The sequence below is a fragment of the Macaca fascicularis genome, chromosome 1 (assembly GCF_037993035.2).
Source record: "Macaca fascicularis isolate 582-1 chromosome 1, T2T-MFA8v1.1".
Taxonomy (NCBI): Eukaryota; Metazoa; Chordata; class Mammalia; order Primates; family Cercopithecidae; genus Macaca; species Macaca fascicularis.
Genome location: NC_088375.1, coordinates 216,371,774 through 216,398,887, shown reverse-complemented (window position 1 = coordinate 216,398,887; position 27,114 = coordinate 216,371,774). Strand labels below are relative to the sequence as shown.

General features: G+C 52.4%; 1 protein-coding gene across 1 annotated transcript in view; it reads left to right on the top strand.

Annotated features, from left to right (window-relative positions):
• Nucleotides 1-27,114, top strand: part of PAX7 (paired box 7) — a 105,547-nt gene that overhangs the window by 65,234 nt on the left and 13,199 nt on the right. Inside the window, exons 6-7 of the mRNA XM_015441872.4 lie at nucleotides 4,301-4,466; nucleotides 7,037-7,239. Coding sequence (XP_015297358.3) covers nucleotides 4,301-4,466; nucleotides 7,037-7,239 — 369 coding nt within the window. The remainder of the gene's footprint in view (nucleotides 1-4,300; nucleotides 4,467-7,036; nucleotides 7,240-27,114) is intronic.

The following is a 27,114-nucleotide window of genomic DNA, read 5'->3' as shown; positions in this document are numbered from 1 at the left end:
TAACACTAGGTAGCATTCATGGTGCATTTCTTTTTTTTTTTTTTTCCTTTTTTTATTATTATTATTTTTTATTTTGAGACAGAGTTTCACTCTGTCACCCAGGCTGGAGTGCAATGGCACAGTCTCGGCTCACTGCAACCTCTGCCTCCCGGTTTCAAACAATTCTCCTGCCTCAGCCTCCCAAGTAGCTGGGATTACAGGTGCCCGCCACCACTCCTGGCTAATTTTTTGTATTTTTAATAGAGACAGGGTTTTGCCATGTTGGCCAGGCTGGTCTCAAACTCCTGACCTCAGGTGATCCGCCTGCCTCAGCCTCCCAAAGTGCTGGGTTTACAGGCGTGAGCCACTGCACCCGGCCTTCACGGTGCATTTCTTATGTGCCAGGCATGATGGCTCACCAGCCTACATATGTTATCTTTATTAATTCTCACCATGACCCTGCGAGGTATGTGTGATCCTTCTCTCCATTTTGCAGATGAGAAAACTGAGATTTAGCTAAGGAAAGTAACTTCCTGAAGCACAGTTATACACACACACAGTGAGTACTATTCAGTCATAAAAAAGAATGAGATCCTGCCCTTTTCAACAGCATGGATGGAACTGGAGGTCATTACGTTCAGTGAAATAAGTCAGGCACAGAAAGACAAACTTCACATGGTCTCATTTATTTGTGAGAGCTAAAAATTAAGGCAATTGAACTTAGGGAGATAGAGGGTAGAAGGATGGTTACCAGAGGCTGGGGCAGGCAATGGGAGGTAGGGGGAGAAGTGAGGATGGTTAATGTGTTCAAAAAAGGAATAAGGATGAAGAAGATGTATTTGTATTTGATAACACAATAGGGTGACTATAGTCAATAATAATTTCATTGTACCTTTAAAAATAAGGGGTATAATCAGACCATTTGTAACACAAAGGATAAATGCTTGAGGTGACGGATACCCCATTTACCCCTGATGTGATTATTATATGTTGTATGCCTATATCAAAGAACCCCTCTATCCTATAAATATGCATGCCTACTATGTAGCCACAAAAACTACAAATTAAAAAAAAGATACAGTTCAAAGTGACTGTGCTGGACCCAAGTCTATCTGCTCAGGTTCGTTTCCTCTGTGCTACATAAAGAGAAGGGCCAGATGGAATATTAGACTTAGTACCCAGATGGCATCCACTCTACCCTACTCCCAGTGCAGAGTATTGAGAGAAGGATCAGAAATGAAGAATAAAACCCAGCCCCTGCTTTCAAAGAACTCAGTCCTGAGCAGAGATTCTGGGTAGGGTGCTGGGGCTGTCACTGTCCCTCTTAGAGCATTTGTTTCCCCCTCTGTAAACAGGCAGCTCACACGAGACGCTGGCAGAGATCCTTCCAGCTCAGCCATCCCAGAGGGTCTCCAGCAGAATGATACTTACCTGTGGCTGACGCTGTTCTAATCATGTTGCCTGTGCTAACTCATTTGAGGTCCAGAACCACCTAGGAGGTGGCTGTTATTAGCCCCATTTTGTGAAGAAACTGAGGCACAGAGGGACAACAAAAATTTTCCCATCTTAGGAGTTAGAGGCAGAAGTCCATCCCAGGCAGTTGACTCCAGAATCCCTGCTCTCACCCATCCTGTTACACTTCGTGAGAAGGGAGTTGTCTACTAGGAGGGATGTATATCTAGGGACATAGGACAATGAAGGAAGACGAGATGACAGAATTGGCAACAAAGGCATGCCCTGTCCTCCAGGAAGTCCTCCTGGATTCTGAGAGGTAAAGTTGGAAGCCCCTCCTCTGAGCTCCTTATCCAACCTTGCATGTCACCCCATCTGAGTTTACTGCACTGAAAAGCAGCTGCTCTTTGACTCGTGCCCAGGCAAAGGGCAGCTTGAGGGCTCAGACTGGGTTCTGTCCATCTCTCTAGCCTGTCTTGCTTGGCACAGACAGGAGTCCCAGTAAAAGTTTGAGATGGGAAGATGGGAAGTAAAGAAGGAAGGAAAGAGTAGGAAAAGAAAGGGAAGGGATGAGAAGGGAAGGGAAGGAGGAAGAATGCATCCATCTAACTTTATTCAGAATTTTTTTGAGGAAAAGACAAGCGGCACCTAAAGACCAGCTGCTACATAACAAACTAGAGTGGCGCATCCCAAACGCCCGTCATTATCCCACCCACCCAAGATGTTCGCCACGTTCACATATTATCTATATTGTTATTTACTTTTCAACGAAATCGATGTGTTTTAAAATAAAAATGCACAACACTCCCATGAAGGGAAGACGATTGTTAAAACACACACATACACACACACACACACACACACACACACAAAACACACAAAGGAAAACAAAACAATGTGATTAAAGCCTTTCAGGAAAATGTCACCTGCAAACGCCTGCTCTCCCTGTGCTCAGAAGGGAGATTAGCACAGATTAGAAAGGCGCTGAGGATGCATTAGCACCAAACTGAGACCCCTCTTCCCCCCTTCTCCATGCCCAGGAGGCCTGGGACAGAAGTGGAAGGAATAACTTTCCCATCCTCATGTCCAGGTTATTGAATTTTGTTTCTCCAACAGGGAGCCGTGGCAGGAGGCCCCCTCTTTGGGAAACACTGAATTAGTACAAAGACCTCCCCACACCCTTCCCGCAGAGCCTGGGAGCTCGGAGGCAAGGCCCATTCCTTACAGGGTTCCCTCTCCCGCATCCCTCCCACCCCAGGGTGCCCTGGGAAAGCCCTCAGCACCCTGCGGAAGTGGGGAGAAGCCAGGGCTGTGAATCCTTTGGGAGCCAGTCGTTTTCCCTTCAGGCTTGACTGCCTCCTCTCCTTTCTCTGTGAAATCTGGACAGGTCAGAGCTGGCAGCTCTTGTTTATCCAGCCTGCGAAGCTGAACGCTGCTTTTCCCACCTGGGAGGGATGACTCTAGGGGCACATAAGCGCCCTCCACCCAGCTGCACTCCCCTCCCCTCCCCCATCTCGTCAGAGATGGTACAGAGATTTGGGGGTCCTAGGTGATCAGGTGCCAGGGGAGTCAATCCTGCCTCCCCTTGTTCATTCATTCATTCATTCATTCATTCATTCACTCCTTCATTCATTCGACAAGTATTCCTTGAACACTTACTGAGCTCCAGGCATTGGGCAAGGAATGCATGGCCTCTGCCCCATGGAGCTTGGGCCCAAGGGGGACATTAGGAGCAGCACAGCCAAGAAACGGGCACACAGAATCATTGCTCCTGTGGGGAAGCACACAGGCAGGAGGCCCCCTGAGAGAAGGCAGAGAACCTACCTGAACCCACCTTAGATGCGGCGATTAAGGCGTTGGAGTAGGAAGAAGCATTTCAGCTGAGCTCTGAAGGCCAAAGAGCCAGCTGCAGGAAGAGTGTTCGGGTGAGAGGGAACAGCATGTGCAAAACTCAGGGTGGAAAAGAACCCCCTCAAAGCAGCCCCAGTGTGCACCCTCATTCTCCTCTTTCTCTGACCTGTCCCAGGAAACTTGCAAATCCAGATAACTGAGCTCTAGAAAGCCAGACTGATTCTAAGTTTGAATCGCAGCTCCAACACAGATCAGCTAGGTGGACTTGGGCAAGCAACTTGACCTCTGTGAGCCTTGGTTTCCCCTTCTGTAAAATGGGGATAGGAGAATACATCTCATGGGTCTGTGTATGGATTGACACGTGAAGCATCAGCACAGGAAAGGGAGACAAAGATGTTAGGTTATTATCCCACTAATGTTTGATAAATCCGTGTGTGTGTGTGTGTGTGTGTGTGTGTGTGTGTGTGTGTGTGTTTCCTATTTCATGGAGGCCCAGGGTATGTAAGCAAAGTAGGGCCTCAGTCTCCAGACAAAGAACCTGGTTTGCACATCTGGGTCTGAAGTGCAGGTCTCATCCAGGTGGGTTGCAGATGTGTGGCTTCCTCCTGGGGGGCTTCCTGGAGGAGGTGGTCAAGCAGGGCCCCAGCATCCCTCCAGGAAGGAGCAGCTGTAGAGGAAAGAGTACTGGCCTGAGAGCCACACAGGACTGGCTGGGCCACTGACTCAACCTGGCCCATGGACAAGTCACCCACTTTCTCTGGGTCTCAGTTTCCTCATCTGTAAAATGGAGATAATATAGAACCCCCTCCCTGGTGGTTGTGAGGGCAGAATGGGGTCATACCTAGGAAAACACTTTGCAAACCATCCCATGCTGCACAACGCTGGAGATTTCCCTCCCTGCAGGAGGATGCTGGCTGGATCAGAGGATGATGGCTTGGGCAACTGGGTCTAGATGTGTTGCAGCTCTCTGCCAGGAACCTGGCCGAGGGGTCTCCATTCTCTGCTCTCCATCCTCCAGGTCTGGTTCAGTAACCGCCGCGCCCGTTGGCGTAAGCAGGCAGGAGCCAACCAGCTGGCGGCATTCAACCACCTTCTTCCAGGAGGCTTCCCGCCCACTGGCATGCCCACGCTGCCCCCCTACCAGCTGCCGGACTCCACCTACCCCACCACCACCATCTCCCAAGGTGAGCATCCCAGCCCCATCCGGCCATCGCAGTGGTACCCCTTCCCTTCTTTCTTTACTTTCACTTACAAAGACTCTTTTTTAATGACCATTTCTTACTTTCATGTAAGCAAGCTATTAAGAGAAAAAAGATGCAATCCTGCCCTTGAAATTCTTGGCCCTAACACAGAGCAGCCAGGTGGGGTCCCCAAGGCAGCCCCTGTGCACCTGTTTAGAATTGAGCTTCTCAAATGGTACCATGGATCTCCCAGGGATGTTACTAAAATGCTGGTCTGGGTGGGGCCCGAGATTCTGCACTTCTAAAAATCCCCCTGGGGATGCCCAGGCTGGTGAGGCATGGACCAGGCTTTGAGCAGCAAGGATTTGGAGCACAGGACACTGGGCTGACCTGCTTTGGAAGGAAAGGGCCAGATTCTCCAGGAACTTTGGGACCATGCATAGTCACAGCCTTTGAGTTTTTAAAATGAGAGTGACATGAGTACATGTGTGCATCTGAGTGCATGGATGAGTGTGTGTGAGTGCATGTGTGTAGGAGTGTGTGCGTGTGTGTGCATGAGTGTGTGCATGTGAGTGCGTATGAGTGTGTACATGTGACTGCGTGCATGAGTGTGTGCGTGTGCGTGCCTGAGTGTGTGCATGAGTGTGTGCAAGGGTGTGAATGAGTGTGTATATGTGCGTGCATGAGTGTGTGCATGAGTGTGTGTGCATGTGCATGCATGAGTGTGTGCATGAGTGTGTGCGTGTGTGCGCATGAGTGTGTGCGTGTGAGTGCGTGCATGAGTGTGTGTGCGTGTGCGTACCTGAGTGTGTGCATGAGTGCGTGCATGAGTGTGTGTGTGCATACATGAGTGTGGGTGTGTGTGCATGAGTGTGTGCGTGTGAGAGTGTGTGCATGAGTGCATGAGTGTGTGCACGTACGTGTGTACCTGTTGGGAGGATGTTGGAATCATATTGGAATCTTTTTTTTTTTTTAGATTATGTTGGTCTCCAACCTATTACCAAAAAAACCAATTTACAAAGGGGCTTATATAATTCGCTGGGACCTTATTTTCTTGCCTCTCTCTCAAAAGATCCATTTTCAGAGATGGAATAAAGGTCAGGGTCTCTTTTGAGGACCGGAGAAAGCTCCCTTCGAGGGATTCCCCCCACTCTGGGGTGAACAGCCCTAGGCCTGGCTGGGCTGAGCGGGGTCAGAACCCTGAGGTCTGCCTGGGAAGGAGGCCTCACTTGGGCCCAGTTCTCCCAGTGGCTTGAAGTATAAGATTCCCTTCTAGGCTTGAAAAGGAGTAGGCAGAGGGAAGAAGGTGAGTGGGTGGGAGAGGCTAAGGTATCAGAGGAGACTTGGGAGAGGAAAGGAAAGGCTGGGTCCCAGGAGAGAAGGTGAGCCTTGTAGGGGAAGAAAAGTTCCCTCCCCCCAACTCACCGGACCTTGCTCATTCTGTCACCCCCCATGCCCTGTCCCAGCACACACTAGGAATATCACTATTTGATATTGGCCTCATGGGCTGGGCGCAGTGGCTCAGAACTGCAGTCCCAGCACTTTGGGAGGCCGAGGTGGGCAGATCTCTTGAAGCCAGGAGTTGGAGACCAGCCTGGCCAACATGTGAAACTCCGTCTCTACTAAAAACACACACACACAAAAAAAATTAGCTGGGCATAGTGGCATACATCTGTAATCCCAGCTACTCGGGAGGCTGAGGCAGGAGAATCGCTTGAACCCAGGAGGCAGAGGTTGCAGTGAGCCCGGATCACACCACTACACTCCAGCCTGGATGACAAAGCAAGACTCCATCTCCAAAAAAAAAAAAAAAAAAAAAAATTAAATTTTAAATTTAAAAAAAGATAGCTACCTCATAAAGCCTCCTTTTAAATGACTGGCAGGCTGGAGTTCTGGAGGCCAAGAAGAGAGTCAAAGAGCCCCCGCCACCACCACTGTGACTTGGTAAGATAAATTGAACCAGTGCTGAGGGTCCCAGTCCCGGCAAAGCTGCACAGAGGGGCTCAGAGAGAGCCGAATAATATCCTAGCAGCAAAGAACAGAGATGGCTCCGAATTTAGGCCATTCAAATCCTGGTCCCATCACTCACTAGCGTGGTCATCTTGTGTGAGTGCCCCAAGCCCACCAAGCCTTGGTTTCTTCATCTGTAAAATGGGATTTATAGTCTTGCTTCACACCCTTAGGCAGCATTTGTAATAGCACCTGGCAAGTGGTTGATGCTCACAAAACAAAACAGATCGGGTGGATTAAGAGAGTCCCCATCAAGGTTTGGCTTTCAGCCCAGCTGACATTTATTGAGTACCTACTGTGTGCCAAGCACCGAGCAACAGGGGCTGGTGTGCATCTATTTAGGGGTTGTCTGGAATGTTGGGTTGTCAGTCAAGACCTGGCCAGTGTCCAGTGCCCTGCCCAGGAGCTAGCTTGTCTCATCCCAGGTAGCATGAGAGGGTGGTCCCTTCCCTCCAAGGAATAGAGACTGGGAGGAGGAGGCTCATGGCTTGCCTTCTGCTCTCGGAGGCCCAGGGTCCAGGATGAGGTCACTTGCTTAGGACCTCTCTTGGGTCTCTCTACAGATGGGGGCAGCACTGTGCACCGGCCCCAGCCCCTGCCACCGTCCACCATGCACCAGGGCGGGCTGGCTGCAGCCGCTGCAGCCGCGGACACTAGCTCTGCCTACGGAGCCCGCCACAGCTTCTCCAGCTACTCCGACAGCTTCATGAATCCGGCGGCGCCCTCCAACCACATGAACCCGGTCAGCAACGGCCTGTCTCCTCAGGTAGGTGGCCTCAGCCCAGCACCCAGGGTCCCACCGCCACTAAAAAGTCAGACATTTGCAGACAGCACGTGGGTGGAAGCCTTGCGCTCTTTCCTGTAGGAGGCTGACTGTGGTCGGGGTTTTTGTTCTAGAACCAGGAATCCTCCCTGGATTCTGTCCTGTGCTCTTGGCTTTTCACCAGGACTGACCAATTCCTGAAAGGCAGGACCACGTCCTGTTGGTGGAGAGAATTGTGGATGGGGTTCTGGGCCGGTAACTCTACCCTGATTGGTCATTGGAATTCTGTTTGCTCCTGTGTGATTGGCTAAGTCACTCATTGCCTCGGGGTGCTGGTAGAAGTCACAGGACCTGCTTTGGATGAAGTCAGAGAGAGAATGTGGGCGTTGATGGTGGTTATAGGTGAGTTTGGGGAACAGGACTTGATGATGCCAGAAGTCCCAATGAACTTGAGGAACTGATGGGCCTATCCGTGGGGGAAGGGATGAAGTGTCCCCTGCCACATGTCTGTGGTGAGAATCCGCTGCATGTGATGCAAACTGATCTGAAGAGCCATAGTGTGGCCATAGTGTGGCTCTTCAGATCAGGGAAGGCTGTGGCGTGGGTCTAAATCCCAGCTCTACTGCTCAGGAGGCTCTGAGGCAAGTCAGCATCTGTGAGCCTTAGTTTAACCCCCATTAAACACAGCCTGTAACTACCCTCTCAACAAGGGGTGCTTGCCGCATTCAGTATGCTAACAGGTCAGAGCACCTAGCCTAGAGCCTGGCACGAAATCAGTGCCAAGTAAATGTTAGTTCTCTGGCCCTCCCAGTGCCAGGACAATGTGATTAATATGGGAAATCCATTACCTAGAAGGAAAATAAAAAGAAATTCAAAGAAGGCCAGCAAGCTACATCCTGCAGGCCATGTCCGTCCAGCTCGCTGTTTTTTGTAAATAAAGTTTTATTGGAATACAGCCATGTCCATTTATTTATGGTGGCTTTTGTGCCACCACAGCAGAATTGAGTAGTTTTAAAAGAGATCATATAAGGCCAAGGGTGGTGGCTCACACCTGTAATGCCAACACTTTGGGAAGCCAAGACAGGTGGATCACCTGAGGTCAGGAATTCGAGACCAGCCTGGCCAACATAGTGAAACTCTGTCTCTACAAAAATACAAAAATTAGCCAGGCATGATGGCAGGTGCCTGTAATTTTAGCTACACAGAAGGCTGAGGCGGGAGAATTGCTTGAACCCGGGAGGCAGAGGTTGCAGTGAGCCAAGATTGCACCATTGCACTCCAGTCTGGGCAACAGAGTGAAACTGTGTCTCAAATAAATAAATAAATAAATAAATAAATAAATAAATAAATAAAAAGAGAGCTCATGTGGCCCACAAAGTCTGAAATGTTTACTGTCAGGCCCTTACAGTAAATTTAAAAAAAAAAAAAAAAAAAAAACCTTGGTCTGAAACATTCCCAAGAATGTTAATTTTCTGCTTGTCTGGATTCATTTCTGTTTGCCTCCATTAATTTGTGTAGTTGAGGGTTAATTGCATTTCAGCTCCATCGTTGATTTATGGGGAAATCCTTGAGTAAGTCCCTTCCCCTTTCTATGCCTCAATTTTCTCATCCATGAAATGGAGATAATCCCAGTATTTGCCTCCCAAGGTTGCTGAGGATTGAATGAGATGATCTGTGGAAGGCACTCAGTTCAGGTCCGGCACAGCGTGAGTGCCCAGTACCTGTAGGCAACTGCCTGCAGAGCTCCTAATGGTGATGCATCAAGCCCTCTCAGGGTCCACAGTATGAAGGGTGATGCCACTTTCTTGGCTGACCTTGTCCTCACCAGGCCACCCCACTCTCTTGCTGGGATCCCAGGTGAACCAAACCCTGCACGTGGAATACAGCCTGTCAGCCAGAATGTCTTCCCTGGGGACCCCAGTTGGCCTCTTTGGGGTTCAAGGTCATGGCCTCCATTTCATGAGTGCTAACCTTCTAGAGCCCTTGAGTAAGTTCCAGAGCCCTTGAGATGAGTCACAACAGGATCCCTGAGCTGGCTGGGGAAGGACACTGCAGAGATCCAAGGTGTCCACACCCAAGAATGGGGTCCAGGAGCAGCTTGGTGGTACAAAACAAATTTGGAGGAGTGTCCTTAGAAAGCTGAAGAGGGTCTTTGGGGTTCTGTGCGCGGCTGTCTTGCTTTGGAGATAGAGGGCCCCGGTACACATTGGCCTGGCCAGGGTTGAGAATCTGGGGCACCTGACTCCGTGACCACCGCTTTTCCCGGCCCTCCTTGTCTCACTGTGGGCTGAGGTTTATCCCCAACACAGGACTGTCACAGGACAAAAGAGAGACTTAGCAAATAAGGGGCCCCAGGCCTCCAGAGTGTGGGTCAGGGATGGGAAACTGACCCATTGGTGTGACCAGTGGATCAAGGGGGAGCATCACCCCCATGGCTAGGAGGCTTCAGAGTTGGATGAGGTGTTTTTCACCCTTTCCTGGAAGTTCCTAAGTTGGACCCCCAGCCCTCCACCCAGCCCAGAATTTCACTGAAGCTAAAGGCGAGAGACCCTCAGGAGGCCTCCGGCCCATTCCTCAGGGCCGGGAGACTGACATGATGAATTGAAGAAGCTCAGAGGCTCCCATCAAAGGTGTGAAGACAGATGGAGGGTCTGACAGGGGCAGAAGGGACCAGGAGGTGAACAGCTGCTGGAGGAGGCCGGGTGCAGGGGCAGCAGGGCAGGCCGTGTGTGCTTCTGTGCATGGAAACTGCAGAGGTTAAGCTGGGAGCACTTCCTGAAGGATGGGTGCAGCGAGCGGGGCGGAGTTTCTGGGTCTTGTACAAAAGCTCCCGGGCTTGCTAGGCTCCGACTCCCACTGCCCTCCCGCCTCAGTCTGGGCAGGTGGACTCGACACCATCAGCACATCGCTGTGGTCCTGGGGCCAGGAATCCTCTGTGCATAAGGATCTACAGGGAGACGCCCTGTAAGGACAGATCTGCCTCCCGCATCCTCTCTTCCCAACAGGACTGGCTTCTCTATAGCTCACCTGGGCAGGAGGGACAGGATAGGCTTCCCCTCTGGGCTGTGGGGTTGGCACACTGTCCCTTCCTTTCCCCAGGACGGCAGGTCTCTGACACATTGCCCAGATATCTGTGGACCTCAAAACTGGAAGGAATTTTTTTCTTTTCTTTTCTCTCTCTCTCTTTTTTTTTTTTTTTTTAAACAGAGTCTTACTGTGTTGCCCAGGCTGGAGTGCAGTGGCACAATATTGGCTCACTGCAACCTCCGCCTCCTGGGTTCAAGCAATTCTCCTGTCTTAGCCTCCTGAGTAGCTGGGATTACAGATGCCCGCCGCCATGTCTGACTAATTTTTGTATATTTATATATTTATTTTGTATATTTAGTAGAGACGGGGTTTTGCCATGTTGGCCAGGCTGGTCTTGAACTCAGGTGATCCGCCCACCTTGGCCTCCCAAAGTGCTGGTATTACAGGCGTAAGCCACTGCGCCCGGCCGGAATTTTTGTTCTTACAGAAGCCAAAAGGGCTTACACAGGAGGATGAAGTTGTGGCTCTACCGAGCACCTGGCGGGGAGACTCGGGATAAGCTAGCTGTGCATCACACTGGCCAGCTTGCTACTACTGTGAGGAAGATGTGCCTCCTCCAGTGGCTTGACCCAAGTCCCTTGTCTCAAACCCAGCCTGGGAAGTGGGGACCACGGAACATCAGGGACTCCATGCAGAATCTCAAGGAAAGGCCATTTACTCATCTCATCTCTGCACGTGCCCCCTGGCTTGGAAGGGGGTCACTAACATAATGAATATTTATAGAGTACCTACTATGTGGCAGGCACTGTTCTAGGCACTTGGGATAAATCAGTGAACATGAGAGGAAGACCCTTATATTGTCCCAGTGGAGGTGACAGTACAACAGGGTCAGACAGACAAAAAATATAAGTTTAAAAGGCATGCAGTATATTTAATACCAGTGTTGACAAGGACAGCTGAAGTTTCTGGAGTCCTTCTAACCTTCAGATCCTACTCTCGGTGTTTTACACATATTAATCCACTTAAAGGGTAGAGCCAGGATTCAAACCCATGTCTTTAGAGCCTGAAATCTTTTTCTTTTGTTTCCTTTTCTTTTTCTTTTCTTTTCTTTTTTTTTTTTTTGAGATAGGGTTTCACTCTGTCACCCAGGCTGGAGTGCAGTGGCGTGATCTTGGCTCATTGCAACCTCTGCTTCCTCCCATGTTCAAGCAATTTTCCTGCCTCGGTCTCCAGAGTAGCTGGGACTACAGGCATGCGCCACCATGCCCAGCTAATTTTTTTGTATTTTTAGTAGAGATGGGATCTCACCATGTTGGCCAGGCTGATCTTGAACTCCTGACCTCAAGTGATCCACCCACCTCAGCCTCCCAAAGTGTTAGGATTACAGGTGTGAGCCACTGCGCCAGACCTAGAGCTTGAATCTTAGTTACTTGTTCTGTCTTCCTGCCTCTCAGAAATGCCCACACTTGTACTCTTTTAGAGATTGGCTGGTGCAAGAAGAAACCATCTAGGGAAGCCACCCCCATCTAGGGAAGCCATCCCTTTCAGCTTGGTGGAGGAAAGAGCTCATTCGACTCACGTGGTGGATGAGAAAACTCAGGCCAATGACCTCAGGTTAGGGACCAATGGGCAGAGCTGAGTTATATGGGCAAATGCCTTTCAAGAAGTTTAAATACCCTTGAGGCTTGGTTCCCTCATCGTCTCCCCTACCCGCCCAAGCCCTGGCCTAAAAGGATTAGGGATTAGGCACTCAGCACATGGATGTCCCTGGCTTTGTGCACTGGGTCCTTCTGAAGAGATGTAGGGAAAGGAATCCTGCTTGTGAGACCTCATTCCTGATGAGGTTCATCTGGGGTTAGGATCATAGACCACCCGCAACCCCCAGCCTATTCTCTCCCCTTCACTCCGGGCTGAGGGCCAGTTACTTAGACAATGACTGTTAGAAAACCACTTAGAGGTGGGGCGCCGTGGCTCACGCCTGTAATCCCAGCACTTCGGGAGGCCGAGGTGGGAGGATCACATGAGGTCAAGGAGATCAAGACCAGCCTGAGCAACAGAGCGAAACCAAGTCGCTGCAAAAAAAAATTTTTTTAATTAGCCAGATACAGTGGGGCGAGCCTGTGGTCCCAGCTACTAGGGAGGCTGCAGTGGGAGGATCGATTGACCCCGGGAGGTTGAGGCTGCAGTGAGCTGTGATTGTGCCACTGGGCGCCAGCGTGAGACCCTGTCTCAAAATTAATTAATTAATTAAAAACATAAAACAACTTAGGACGAAAGGAACCTTTTGTAATGTGACTGACTTTGAATAATGTGCCACCTGCAGATTGATCCCTTCATACCAGCCCCTGTCTAGGAATCCCAAGCAGGCCAGGCGCTTAGGGGCAGTGGCCACAGGTAGAAAGGAGAACACAAGGCAGGCCCTTCAGGGGTCTCCAGTCTGGTGGGGAAGACACAGCCCCTGTCCTCAGGAGTTCATAGTCTGATGGAAGAGACAGAACCCTCATCCTTAGATGTCCCAGTCTGATGGTGGAAGCACAGCTCCAAGAGACAGGTGGGGCAGACAGGCATCAGAAAGTCATTCAGAGCTGCGGTTCTTGGCAGGCTGAGATCCCAAGCAAAGAACCAGGAGAAAAGTTCTGCCAGTTTCGAGGGTCCTTTGGGTTGAAGGCTGCAGGCAGGGTGCCTTGGGCTGGAGGCTTCCTCAGGGCCCACGTGGTATGTGCCAGGTGGGGCTGGGACGTGTGGTTAGCTGGAACTTCCTCATGTCCCAACCTTTTTAAGATGTCAACTATATCAGAGTAGGAAGTGGAAACTGAGGCCCAGAGAGGGCCCCGTCTCCCCCAGATTTTGTGAAACTCACACCGTTGGGTTGGCGGCACCCTTGGCTGAGGTCTGGAGGGCGCCTGCCATGGCCTCATGGAAGGGGCATCGGTCTCGCCAGCACCGCTCCTGGTGCTCTTTCGTAATGTCCCACGCTCATTGTCTCCTTTGTTCCTTTCTGGAGCTTAAAATGAAGGAACCCATAAAGGGATTTACATATTTACAATTCCTCCACATGCCGGCCTAATGAAGAATATTCTCTAAGCATGCAGTTAACCACACGACCACAATGACAGCCAACCAGCCCCTCTGTCCTTTCCTGCTTCTCAATACCCTTCTCTCCCGTCCAGCCTGTGCCTTTAGTAATCACGGCAACAGCAATGGCAGAGATCATGCTTACAGCAAGCCAGGTCTCGATGGGCCTGAATGCTGACCCCACTTGCCCTCCTTGACTCTTGGCTGTTACCTTGTGATCCTCGTTTTACAGATGAGGAAACCTTCCTTGTCCGGGGTCCCCATCCATCCAATCACCTAATGCACATTTACGGAGCCTCTCCCAAGTGCCAGGTTGTGTGCTAGGATCTGGCAAGTGGCAGAGTTAGGATTCCAACAGTGGCTCCAGAACCCACTATACTACTGTGTTGTATCTGCCTGGTGAGGTTGGTCTGCCGGTTCATCCAGGGAAGCTGAGGTCCCAGGTCCCAGGGGCAATTAATGGCAGAGCCAGGTTCAGAGTCACTGTCCCCAAACGCCAAGCTTCCTCTTTCCTCCTGAGACCCACAGAAATCAAGCTCAAGGCTTTACCTTTATTTATTGTGGATGGGGTCTCCTGGGTGCGTTTTAACAGCACATGCCCAGTACTGCCCTCCTGGCATTGTCTGAGGTCTCTGGGCCGCCAGTTCAGCAAGAAAAGACATTCCATCAATGGCACACTTACTGGACGCCAGATCCCGTGTAAGCACTTTGCCTATTTGAAGTCATTCCAGCCCCATGGCACCCCTACTCTTGGGGAAATAGGCTCAGAGAGGTCAAGTCACTTGCTGAAGGCCACAGAGCAAGTGAGTGATGGAGATGGGATTCTAATTCTGGTCTGCCGGACCCAGGAACCTCACCACCACTTGACTCTCAGCAAGACACGACCAAGACAGTCCACTTGCCCTAGGGAACTGGGCAGTGCCACTCACACAGTGGGCACTGGAGATTCCCTACCCCTCTCTCCTATCACTTCCTCTTCATGCCCCCGCCCCTTTATTGGCAACACTGCGTTTATAATAAGCATTTAAAATGAGTCTTGCTGGACCAGGGACGAGGAAGGAGGAGGGAGCGAGAGATTTGTAGGCAGGAAGATGGGGAGGGGGATTGTGGGGTGTTAAATAGCCCAGAATTTTAAAAAAACTGATGCAAATCACTGGTAGAAGAGGAAATTATGTGCAATTACGTCCTGATATTGGAAGGTTTTGCCTGGCCCAGGCAACAAGATCTCATTAACAAGCAGAAAATAAGATTGAAATGGTGTGTAAAAGAGCTGAAAAATGAATTTGAATGCTGCGTTTGTCCACAATTACCCCCTCCTTCACACATATTTTATTGCAATTTTTTTATTATTCTTAATCTCTCCATTCCTCAAAGCAGATTGGGGACATCCTGGCATTACCGGGGCGTCAGGAGGAGGTGTGGAGGATTGCCTGCCCCCCTGAAAGCAGACCCTTCTCTCGCACATTTTCCAAGGTTGGGTTTTGGAGGGATCAGAATTCATTTCTCCGGCTTAGCGGGTTGTAGGAACATGGGGCTTTAACCCCGGCTGCGCGCTCCTCTGCGCCCCGCCCAGCCCTTCCTTCTCCTCCCTTCCTGGGCGATTCTCCTGCTGTCCGCTTACTCCCTTTGCCTTCTCGGGGTCTCTTTCAGGCCTCTGCTTTCTCAGGAGGCCTCTCCTTCAGGCCCCATGGGTAGAAGGAAGCCTGGAGCGGGAGAAACTGCACGGCCTGTGCCAACAAGCAGCCCTGAGTTGGAGCTCTGTTTCTACCATTTACTAAATTGCTGTGTGACCCTGGCACCGCTTGCTTAACCTCTCTGGGCTTCCTTTTTCTCATCAGAAAACAGGGGTGATCATTGCTACCTCTCAGGGGTTGCTGTGAGAACTAAGGGAAAATTCAAATTAGGTGCCTGGCACAAGTAGGCGCTCACTAAATGTGCACTCGTCACACACCCCTCACCTGTGCCCTGGCCTCCACCTCTGCCTCCCTTCTGTTACCTTCCCTCTGTTCCCTTCTTTTACTTCCCTGCTCTCCTTGAGCCCCTTCAGTTAGCTGGACAATGCTTGAGTTGATTTCCTATCCAGGGCAATGTAAGGTGTTCTGCCGACCTAAGTCTGGGGAGGAGAAGGTGCCAGGTGCAGGGGGTTCCCTCTCTGCAGAAAGCAGGGGAAAGGCTGTTGGAGTTGATGGAGGAGTGCTTGACTCAAGTTAGAAGAACATGGGCTCTGAGTGGTTTTTCCCAGGATTAGGGGAAAGCTAACTGAGTCATCCTCCCACCCTCCAACACACATCCTCACACACCTCTTTCTCCTTCTCTTCATGACCAGTGGTGATGGTATGGAGTCAGGGGTCAGTTTGTGGAGTGGGCCAGGAGTCTGTGGCTGGATTTTCTTGGACCTGAAGCCGAATGACATTTTTCAGTGTCTGCCCTCCCCAACTGGCCTTCTGTACCCAGGAAGAGCCCAGCTCCCAGAGACTGCCCCTCCGCCCCCATCCAAACCACATCCACCAGCCTCTGGTCACAGCATCAGGCTAACAGTTAGGCTGCCCGTCCACTCTGCTCATCAGGCAGCCCCCAACCCCCTAGGGCTTTTTCCCCCGGCTCTTTTGGCAAGGCCAGCCCCAGGGTAGGGATGAACTGCAAGGCTCAGGTAAGCAGCCACGGCGAAGGTGTGAACTGATGGTCAGTGTGAATTGGTGGTCAGTGTGAACTGACAGTCGCTTTAGTCCCTGGCCCTGGGCATCCTCAGCCCTTCCAGAACCTGGGGAGACAGACCCGGCCAAGACCCTGCTCTCACATCCAGCTCTGTCTTTGTCCACAGTTAACCCACCTCAGTGGGAAAAGCTGAGTTATTTCCCCCCTGGCAGCTCCTCACCAAACAAAACCACCTGCTCACATCCATCAGAGGCCTCAGCTCCAGCCCACAAGGGAGCGGCCTGGGCAGAGCCTCTTCTCCTGTGAAAATAGACTCGTGTTTATGTCTCTGCCTTTCCCACCCCTTTTTCCTGGGTGGAGGGGAATGAGAAGGCAGGGGAGAAGGAGGAAGCCCCTCCCGGAAAGAAAGGCCAAACGGGAATCAGGAACTTTCCCAACTGCTGCTGAGGGGAGTGGAGCATGCCTATGAGGAGGCTCTGCTAGGAACTGGGAGGCCTGGCATATTGCCTGGCTTTCGGGGTGACATTAGAGCCTTTGGATCATTGAGGGAGAAGTGGGAGAGCAACCCTGACCTTGCCTCCATTCTTAGAGAACTGGGTGGGATTCTGGGAAGATACCAGGTCTTCAGCCCACCTATCTGAGTCTGAACAAGAGGTGGGTGGAGGGTAGACTTCAAGGGCCACTCTGGGGCCAGGTGTGGTGGCTCATGCCTGTAATCCCAGCACTTTGGGAGGCTGAGGCGGGCGGATCACTTGAGGGCAGGAGTCTGAGACCAACCTGGGCAACATGGTGAAACCCCGTCTCTACTAAAAATACAAAAATTAAGTGGGTGTGGTGGCGCATGCCTGTAATCCCAGCTACCTGGGAGGCTGAGGGAGGGAGGATCGTTTGAACCCAGGAGGCGGAGGTTGCAGTGAGCTGAGGTGAGGCTACTGCTCTCAAGCCAGGGCGACAGACCAAGACTCCATCTTGAGAAAAAAAAATGGGAGGGGCACTCTGGGCCTCTTTTATGCCCACCAGCAAAACATCGGCTTCCATCCAAACTCCACACCTCCAGAGGGTGTGGGCAGGAGCCGACCTCTGCCCCTTTGCACAGGTGGAGTAGAGGCCTGGTATAAACACGTGGGGAAGGGGAAAATAGCCTGCTTGGAAGCCTTAGATGTTTCCACACATCACTGTTGTCAGGAACCATGGTGTTCAGTAGGACCACAGGCAGCATGGTGGTACTTGGCACACAAAATCTTGCTGTGACACTTGTGTTATAACTAGGTGTCTGGCAGGTAATGGACTACCACCAACTGTTGGACAACCCCCGGGCGTACAGCAGGCCTGGTGAGACTCAGCTGCAGTCTGTTCTCAAGAGGATTTTGAGGCAGCTGATCACGTGGTTTGCCCTTGAATATCATTACGTATGATTCTCTTCAAATTCATTTATCTCACTCCCCTTAATAACAGCATAGAGGGAGGCTCAAGAAAGAAACATACATGGCTATCTCTGCTCTTATACTTTGGAGAGACAATACTCCTCATCCCTCCCCAGAGATAAATTAAAGTATTCATTGTGGACAGTGTAGTGTGATTTCTAGTCAGACAGGAAGACCAGAGGAAGTCTAGAGAAGGGAGGGCATAGTCAGAGAAGGCTTCCTGGAAGAGAAGTCCCAGTGGGAAGACAGGATTTGCTCAGGGATAAATAAAGGAAGGGGTAGGAGGTTGGTGCTGACCAGACAGCAGCAAATGATATGGCAGATGTGAAAACAGCCACTAATTTAGGCACATCGTGGACACAGTGAAATGATCATACAGACCAGGGCTCAAATGCTAGCTCCACGGCCGGGCGCAGTGGCTCACGCCTGTAATCCCAGCACTTTGGGAGGCCGAGGTGGGCGGATCACTTGAGGCTAGGAGTTCGAGACCAGCCTGGCCAGCATGGTGAAACCCTGTCTCTACTAAAAATACAAAAATTAGCCGGGCGTGGTGTTGCATGCCTGTAGTCCCAGCTACTCAGCTGAGGCAGGAGAATCACTTGAACCGCAGAGGCGGAGGTTGCCGTGAGCCGAGATCTAGTCACTGCACTTCAGCCTGGGTGACAGAATGAGACTTTGTCTCAAATAAGTAAAAAAAATAATAAAAATACAAAAACAAATTATAGCTCCCCTATTTATTTGCTGTGTGATCACAGACAAGTTATATGAGCTCTCAGAGCCTCAGTTTACTCATCTGTGAAATGGGGCCTCTGCCACTCACCTTGCAGGCTTATGAGAATTAAATGAGATTGTTCGTGTGAAACACTTAGTTCCATACCTGGCATCTAGTAAGAGCTTAAGACAATGCTCCCCTTTCTGCCTCTCCTTGCCCTGAACAGAAATTGAACTCCAGGAGTCTTGCTGGGTTTCTCTACCCAGGCAATTTCCTTTCTGGGCCTGGTCACAGGTTGGAAACTCAGGAGATCCAAGTTTCCTCTAGGCTCTGCCTCCGAACCACCATGGGATCTTGATATAGGCCTTACTGCTGTGGGCCTCAGTTTCCCCATCTCTGCAATGAAAGAGATGGACCAACTGCTAGCAGGAAACTTGCCTGCTCAGAATCAGTGATTCTGTGGGTTACTTGTACATCCACGGGAGTCACAGCCTCCAGATCTGCGGGCAGGGCTGGCCCACCACTCAGTCGTACATCTACACCTCCTTCCTGCCTCCTGGGAAGCCCAGCAGGCCCGGGGTTTAGCCTTCCAGAGCTGCCTGGCTTGGTGGGAAAGAATGCAAATATTGGATTTGTCCTTCTTTCTGATTAGCACAGGGACTGGGGACGAGACAGTACAGCAGACAGAAGGAAGGAAAATGAGGGAGATTAGCAATTAATACAGCAGGCCGACTTAGAGTTTCACAGGCCTGTCCCTGGGGTCCCCTGCGGGGGGGAGGCCGCCGGGATGGTTGGGCAATCGGGCCTGGGAGGCCAAGCAAGATCACTGGTAGGAGAGATGGGGGTGACTTTGAGGGTCCCCAAAGGAGACCCGTGCTCGCCTCTGCCTCCAAGCCTTTGTACCTGCTGCTCCCTTGGCCTGAAACACCTTCTCCAGCACCCCATTGTCATCTCGAGCCCACCCCTACTTATTTTTTAAGACTTGGCTCCCTTCCACAAAGCCTTCCTTCACCATACCCCCCACACGGTGGGTTAGCTGTGCTTTCCCTGTGCGGTTACCACATTTTATCAGTACATTAAAAGTATATATTGATATAAGTAATACAGTATGTCTGTATTGCTACGCAGATATTATTAAATAGTAATAAGTAAAATGTTTTAGCACTTACACAAGCCAGATGCTGTGCTAAGTCAGCTACATGAATTATCTCATTTAATCGTTATAACATCCCCGTGGAGGAAGTGCTGGAATGATTATTTCTGTCCTACAGATGTAGGGACAAAGGCACGGAGCAGTTTAAATAATTTGTCTAGGATAAGTTGCTCATTAAGGCAGGAGAGCAGGGGGGTCAAGATGCGTGCCGGAATCCCAGTGCCTGGGCTCAATTCCCAGCACTGTCACTTCCTACCTGTGTGACCCCAAACAGGCTCTTCCCTGCCTGTTTCCCCTTCTGTAAGGTGAGGCTAATAATCATTCCCGTTTTATAGAGCTAGCCTGAGAAGTGTGTTCATATATGCAAAGCATGCAGGAGAATAGCTAGTATAATATGAGGTAGCTATTTGCAGATGGGGTCTGAGGCTCCAGCAGGTGCCACCAGGGGCCAAGGTCACAGTGAGTTAGCTCAGGGCCAGGACGCAGACCTCCTGTTGCAGAATTCATGTTCCCTCAGCACCTTTGCAACTGTCTCTTCCACACTCATTTCCCATCTTCTTTCCATCAGCCTTTTCCATCCTGTTCCCCCGCTCCTTTTTGCCCCTCACTTTAGGTTCCTGCCCTGCCCCTACCTCAGCCCCAGGGCTCCCTAACCTTCCCCACCGGCCCTTCTCTCTCCTGGTCCTCTCCCCATTTCTCCAACACCTTTTTCAGTGGGGATATGTGTCCTTGGCCACCAGGGGAGTTCTGCTAAGGGCAGGGGAGGCTCCTCCCTTGGAGCTTCAGAGAGCATTGGAGATCTGGGTCTGGTCCCCCAGGACATTGCTGGAGGCCTTTGGAAGGATGGTCCTGAGTGCGCCCGAATTCCTGTGCACCTCAGTCCTGTCACTCCCTCGCTCTGTGGCTCTGTCGCCTTCTGAGTGATAAGGGCCTGCACTTTCTTATGAGGGTGGACAGCCTCCCCGACCCCTTAGCCCAGCCAGGCCTGCCTTCCACTTTCTCCCTCAGCCTTTCTTGCCTCCCTGTCCCCTCCCAGCCCAGAACTTTCTCTTGGGTTCAGCTGATGGGAAATCCACGTCTGTTTTTTTGTTTTTTGTTTTTTTCACACACTCTCTGCTTCCTATTTATCTCCTTTCCCCATTTCCTCTTTTCTCCCTTCGCGCCCCATTTCCCTTCACCCCTTGTGCGCCACCCCCTTGCTCACTGTCTCCCTGTCCACGTCATAACCCTGAGAATACCTCCAGCCTGAGTCCTCTCTCCACACACCCCCTTCTCTCAGACCCTCATTTCCCTCTCGCCCTGTCTCCTCCCGTAACCAGCCTCGCCTCCACCCGTTCTCTTCCCCCTAATCTCTCTCATTTTCGTCTCTCTCACTCCGCACCCAACAAACACCTCTTCCCCCTCCATCTTCAGCCCCTGCGCGCCCCCCTTGCCGTCTCCTCCGCCCCGTGTCCCCTTTCCGAATTCCTCCGCTTCTAGTGGGTTCCGAGGCAGGGGCCGGGCAGGGGCTCCCAAGGCCGGGCGGACCCGGGTCCGGGGCGGGGGGTTGGGGCGGCGGCGTGGAGGGAGGGTCGGGTGGGGGGATCCGCGCGGCCGCCCCTCCCCGCGCTCCGCCGCCGCCGCCGCCTTTGATCCATGGCCCGAGGCCGCCTGACAGTGGAAAATGCGGGGAGACAAAACCACTCAGTCAAAGTGATTCCCAACAACTGTCTCCCCGAGATAAGGACGCCCTCAGGCTCGGCGGCCTGCTTAATTCCCGCTGCCCGGGCCTGGGATCCCGAGCAGCCGCTCGCCTGGCCGCCCCGGAGACTGCAGAGCCGCCGCTCGCTCGTCCAGTCTTGGTCGCGGGGTCTCGGCCGTCGACGGGCAGCCGGTAAGCAAGACCCTTGCTACCTGCTGGAGAGAAAGGCTGAGAGGCTCCCACGGGAGCTCCCCGTTCCCCATCCGTTCCTTAGGGCCTTCTCCACCAATGCACTTGCCCTTCCCTCCACCTAGAACCTTCTCGCCCCCGCTCTCCTCGCTTAGCCAGCCCTGCTCATCTCTCTGGTCTCAGTTCAGAGGTCGTTTCCTCCAGAAGTTTGCCCTGACCTGGCTCTGGTGGCCAGGCCCCCTCCCATGTCCCTTGTATTCCCCTGGGTAGCAGCTTTGCCTCTGGTTTCTGACTTTTTGGATACCGCTCTCTCCCTCTAATGCAAGGACCCTAGGCTCTTGGCCTGTGTCCCCAGCACAAAGCCTGGCACGGAGTAGGTGCCCAATAAACAGCTGCGAGAATGCCCTGGGCTCTCCTGAGGGTCTATTCTGTGCCCCATTCTGTGCACAGAGGATGCCAGGTGAGCTAAACCTGGCCTCTGCCCTCAAGAACCTTCCAGTTAGTCCACCCACAGACAAGCAAGCAGACAAAGGGTGAACCAGAAGCCTCCAAAGAGGAGGGAGGCCTGGGAAGGGTCTGCAGCACCCTCGTAGTGGGGGAAATACCGTCTTGAGGGCCAGCTGGCCCGACTCACTGGACAGACCACCTAGAGCCCCGGCTCTGCTGTCTGACCACCCTCCTTGGCAAGCTATGGTTAGACACTGTGGAGATTCCAGAGGGACAGGAGATGAGATTATGTAAAGTGAGGCCAAAAGGGAGCCATCATGATCCCACCTGAACCTCCATGGGGGTGTCAGGGACAGGAGAGCCAGCATGTTTGGGATGATGGCTGGAGGCACATGTCCTGTGGAGGCAGAATTCAGCTGAGCTGAGTTCACTCGGAGCTGGCCAGGGATGGAAGGGGTAACTTTGGAAAGCAGGGAGCGTCCCATCTCTGCTCAGAGCGGGGTGCAAGCAGAATCCAGGCCATACCTGCCAAAATGGTTGGAGGGTGAGTCCTTGCAGGGTGGGGCGATTGAGCTAGAGTCAGTGGTTCCTAAACCCGAGCCTCGAAATGATCTGGGAGACCTGTTAAAAATCTTAATTCGCAGACTCCACCCTGAGAGGCTGTTATTGTTGCTCCATGGTGGGACTGGGGAAATGTGTATTTTTTAAAAAGGTACAGTGCAAGGCAGCCAGTCCCAGGCCTAGCACATCCAAAGCATGGATTAGCGAGCTTCCACCTTGTCAACCTCACATGGGGATCTGTCGAAGGCCTCCCTAACCTCAGTGCACCTGAGGGTCCCCGTGCACCCCAGTGGTATCCACGCCTTGACCCACCCTTCCTTCCTTCCCTCCCTCCCTCCTTCCTTCCTTCTTTCCTTCCTTCTTTCTTTCCTTCCTTCCTTCCTTCCTTTTTTTTTTGAGACGGAGTCTGGCTCTATTGCCCAGGCTGGAGTGCAGTGGCTCGATCTCGGCCCACTGCAACCTCCGCCTCTCAGATTCAAGCGATTCTCCTGCCTCAGCCTCCCGAGTAGCTGGGATTACAGACATGCGCCACCACGCCCGGCTAATGTTTGCATTTTTAGTAGAGACAGGGTTTCACCATGTTGGCCAGGCTGGTCTCGAGCTCCTGATCCTCCCGCCTCAGCCTCCCAAAGTGCTGGGATTACAGGCATGAGCCACCATGCTCAGCTGACCCTTCTTTTCTTTAGAAAACAAGTTGGAGGGAGTGTCTGCTTGAAATGACCTGAGATCCCCCTCCCCAGCAATCTCAGAGCTAGAAGACACGTAGAAAGAGTTAACTGGCTGTCTCATTTTGCAAAAAGAGAGACTCACAATGCTCCTGCACACTTTCACCGTCCAAAAAGACTCAGGAGTTAGCAGGGCTTTCCGAGGGCACAGTGGGTGCAGCAATGGCCTTATTGCACGAGGTTGGTTTGCAGCATGTGCGGTCATCCGTGCCTCTGCTCCCAGTGGCTCAGGTAACTTCTGCTTCGACACAGAGCCCTGGGGAATCTTTTCAAGCATCCAAAAGAGGCAACCCGTGTGGGTGAATGAGTCCTGGATGAGGAGACAGGAGACCTGGGTGGGGCTTTTGAGGGAGATCCGCCCCTGCCCTACTCCTGTCCCGCTCCTGTCCCTCTATCCTGCTGCGTGAGGACTGGGGCTCTGGAGGACAGGAAACAGCGTGTGCTCTCAGAACCCAGCCCCCAGGCCCTGGGGACTGCCAGTGGAACTGGCCTGAGGCCAAATGAATGTGACCCTCTCATCTCCCCAGGGGTCTCTGACCAGCGGCATTGGAGGATTAAGGTCCCGTGAGAGTCCTGGCAAATGTCTTATCGCAAAGGGGACACGTCCAGGCTGAAATTGAGACATGATGCCCAGGGGCAGAAGTTCCAGAGCCTCCCCCGCAAGGGGCTCCCTTCCCTTCTTGGGCATAGATAATGCCCTCCTCCGGCCCTGGAACTCCACAGCATCCTTCCCTGAGCCCCCTGGGTTGTGGCTCCAACCCCAGCCAACCTCATTCTCCTTGTCTAGGTCTCTGGGGTGAAACAGCTGTCCCAACTGGAGTCATACTCTGCTTTGACCCCCAAAGAAGTGGAGTTGGCATCCCAGCATGGTTACTGATCTCAGTAGCAGTCATGCCACACCACATTGGTTTGGCAGTTGGCAAAGGCGCCTCTACTCCTATTAGCTATTTGGTCCTCCCTGAGCCCTAAGGGCTTGGAATCATTGTACCCGTTTGCAGACTCAGAGAGGTGAACTGCATGGTCAGCAGCAAGGGACAATGTTGGAACCAAAACTCCTGGTTTATCCAGATACTCAATTATCTCCTCCAAGCTGGGCTGCCAGAACAGGCAGGGTCTGGAGCAGACCCTTGCTACTCCAAGTCTGTTCTGCACTTTAACGAGGTCCCTCCGAGGCTCTACGTGCCTGTGGATGTTTGAGAAGCACTAAAGGATGACCTCTCATGCCTTCCCCTCCTCCCAGCTGTCAGATGCTCCATAAGCTCCCTGCGATGACTCAAAGTGGGCCACCTGAACAGCAGAGGACAGAGGAAGGAAGGGGCCTGGGAGGGAACCCCAAATCCTTCCGAGGCCCAGAGGAAGAGGCAGGAGAGCAAGGGAGGTGGCTGTGGTTCTGTACTCAGCCAACACCCAGCTAGACCAGGGTATGGGCCTGGCACCCTGGCATGACAGCTCAACCCTGGGCACATCAAGCTCCTGGGTTGATTTGGCAGGTGACTCTAGCAGGGAGGTATGCAGTGGGCAAGGAAGTGGTCAGAGAGACAGACAGACCCAGAGAGAGCCAGGGCATGAGGTGTTGATGGAGAGAAGGGAGGTGGATGCAGATGGACCCATGGAGAGAGGGGAGGTGGGTGCGGACAGACCCACTGAAGCGTCATGGAAAGGGAGGGATGTATAGGGGTGGAGGTTGGGGGGAGAGAGAGAGAGAGAGGTAGAGAGACACCTAGAGACCGAGAGACAGAATCAGGAGCAAGAAGACCTGGGACAGAGCAATGCAGAGGCGGGGGCATATACAGGGGCGGGGCCAGGAGAGGAAGAGACACAGGGAGAGGGATGAATCAAGAAGGCCAGGGATGATGGAGGGGGGACCCCAGAACTGGAGGGAGGAAGGTTCAGAGAGAGGGCTTGAGGGATCGGAGGAGAGGGACACAGACAGCTCTGCCATCAGAGGAACCCGAATTTGAATTCCAGGCCCACCACCTGCTCCCCCATGTCGATCCATGGGAGCAGCAGCAGCAAGCAGGTCCCTTTCTCTCCCAGCCTAGTGACCTGCCAGACCCAGCGTCTCTCCACACTCCCTCCAGCCTCTTCTCCCACTCCCAGTCCAGGTGTCCATGGCGAGGACCTTTTCCCATGCATGGGGGCTGCCCAGGCCTGAACCCCAGATGCCCTGGCCTCCCAGAGTGGCGGTGGTGGGTCTCAGAGCCCTCAGAGCCCAGGGTGAGAAGTCCTGCCCTTTTGCCAAGTGTTTTCCTTTAGTTCCAGATGCCACCCTGACAGGTGCTACCCTGTGATTAATGTCCCCACCTCCAAGGCCTGGGACCAGCCCCTCCTCCCCAAGCCAGAGGTGGCGGTGGGTGGGCAGTGCAGGGACTGAGCTTCCAGAATCCGTTCCTGGTTCCTCCCTCTCCCTGGACCCCCTGTAGCCACCAGCAGCAGAGAGCAGACCCTTCCTCAAAGACACTCTCAGATGAGCCACATGGCCGTGGCTGAGTTTCCCTCTAAGCCTCAGTTTCCCTGGCTCTCTGAAGGTGGCAGTAGTCCTGCTGCTGTGCTCAGGAGGCCGTGCCAGCAGAGATCCCATAGCTCCCTGGGGCAAAGCAGAGAGACTGCTGGGGGCCTCTGAGGAGCCCCACACAGTCTTGATACCAGAGCTGCTAATGGTGGATGTGGGGGTGAAAAGAACCATTTCTGCTCTGTCAGTGATGCAGGCAGGAGAACCTGGCAGTTGTCAGACCATGTCTGGAAACACAGCCTTCAGCAACTTGAAGGCCCTGTGCAGAGTGGCAGAGAAGCAGACCATGGTTACTTCAAAGGAGAGTCATGATTAGGGGCGTTGGCATGGTTTGGGGGACTGCTATCAGAGATAGGGATCAAGGTTGGAGTTAGAATTGGTCGTGTTAAATTGGAGAGTATTATCTAAGTTGGTGGCAATGGTTACCAGCTGTGTAATCTTGGGCAAGTGACTTGACCTCTCTGTGCCTCCATTTGCTCATCTGTCAAATGTGGATGACATAGGGTTGGGCCTGCCTCCCAGGGCTGTTGTGAGGAGTAACTGGGTTAACTCACTGAAATGCTTAGAATACTACCTGACATGGGGACAGCATTAAAGAAATATTAGCTTAGGGTTATGGATGGCTGACCTTGGAAGTGTGGTCAGCACCAGGGTCATGGAGTGGGGTCGTAATCAGAGCAGGGGGCCCTGGTTGGAGTTGGGGTGCATGCAGTATAGGATAAGGCGGGGACTCCATTTGCCCAACCCCTTCCCCGTATAACCCGCGGCATCGCCTCCCCAGCCGGCATCGCCTCCCCAGCCTGCATCGCCAGCGAAAAAACCACTATCTCCTCCCGCATCTCTCAGGGCCCGGGGACTGAACTGAGACAACATCTCTCCGCACCGTCCCCAGCCTCTTGTTTGTTTGGTACGTGGATGCCGTGGGCACGTTTTTGCTAATTTCGTAGCTGCCTTTATCAAATGGGGATTCACAAGCGCTTTATCCTCGATAAGTGGATTAGTCGGTGAGCTAAACAAGAAGGTGTGGGACGCGGGGGCTGCTCCGGAGAAGATATTTGTTTTGCAAAGAATGGAGCCTGCGTTCCCTGCCCTGTGTGGGTGAGGCGGCAGGGCGTCGACGTAGCTGGAAGGGCTGTCTGTGTTCCTTCTCCCAGGGCCCCGGAAGCCCTAACTGGTGGGAACTTTCTACAGTGCAAGCAGGGAGCAGGAGGGAGGCTGGATCTCTGCCGAAAGAGCTCCTGGGTCCATCTGGGAAGGGGAGAGGGAAACTCCAAATCAGACCTGGGTAAACAGGTATGCCGGGGCTCATTTTGAGTTGTGTCACCTTCCTGGGCTGCAGCTTTTTCCTTTGCATCTTCTGTCTTTGTCCACCTTTCCTTTCCTTCTTACCCTTCACCTCCTTTATTTTTGTCTCCTTTCTTCCTCCCTCAAACCCCTCCAAGGGCCTTTTGCTAAGAACTGTAAATTCAGGCACTGATAAGACATGGTTTCTGCTCTTGCAGGCTTCATAGTCCAGTTGGACAAAACCAAGACAACAAATGAATGGGCCCCCAAACGTGGCAGCGAGAGGTGAATCTGGTAGGAAATCCTAGAATGCTTCCAGCTGCTTCCTTAGCCTTGATGCTCTCTAAGGAATGGCCATCTGGTGCTCACAGGGCTTCTCAAACTTCTCTTCAAACACCCGGGATAATAGTTGAGTATGTTCCCCCTGACGCCC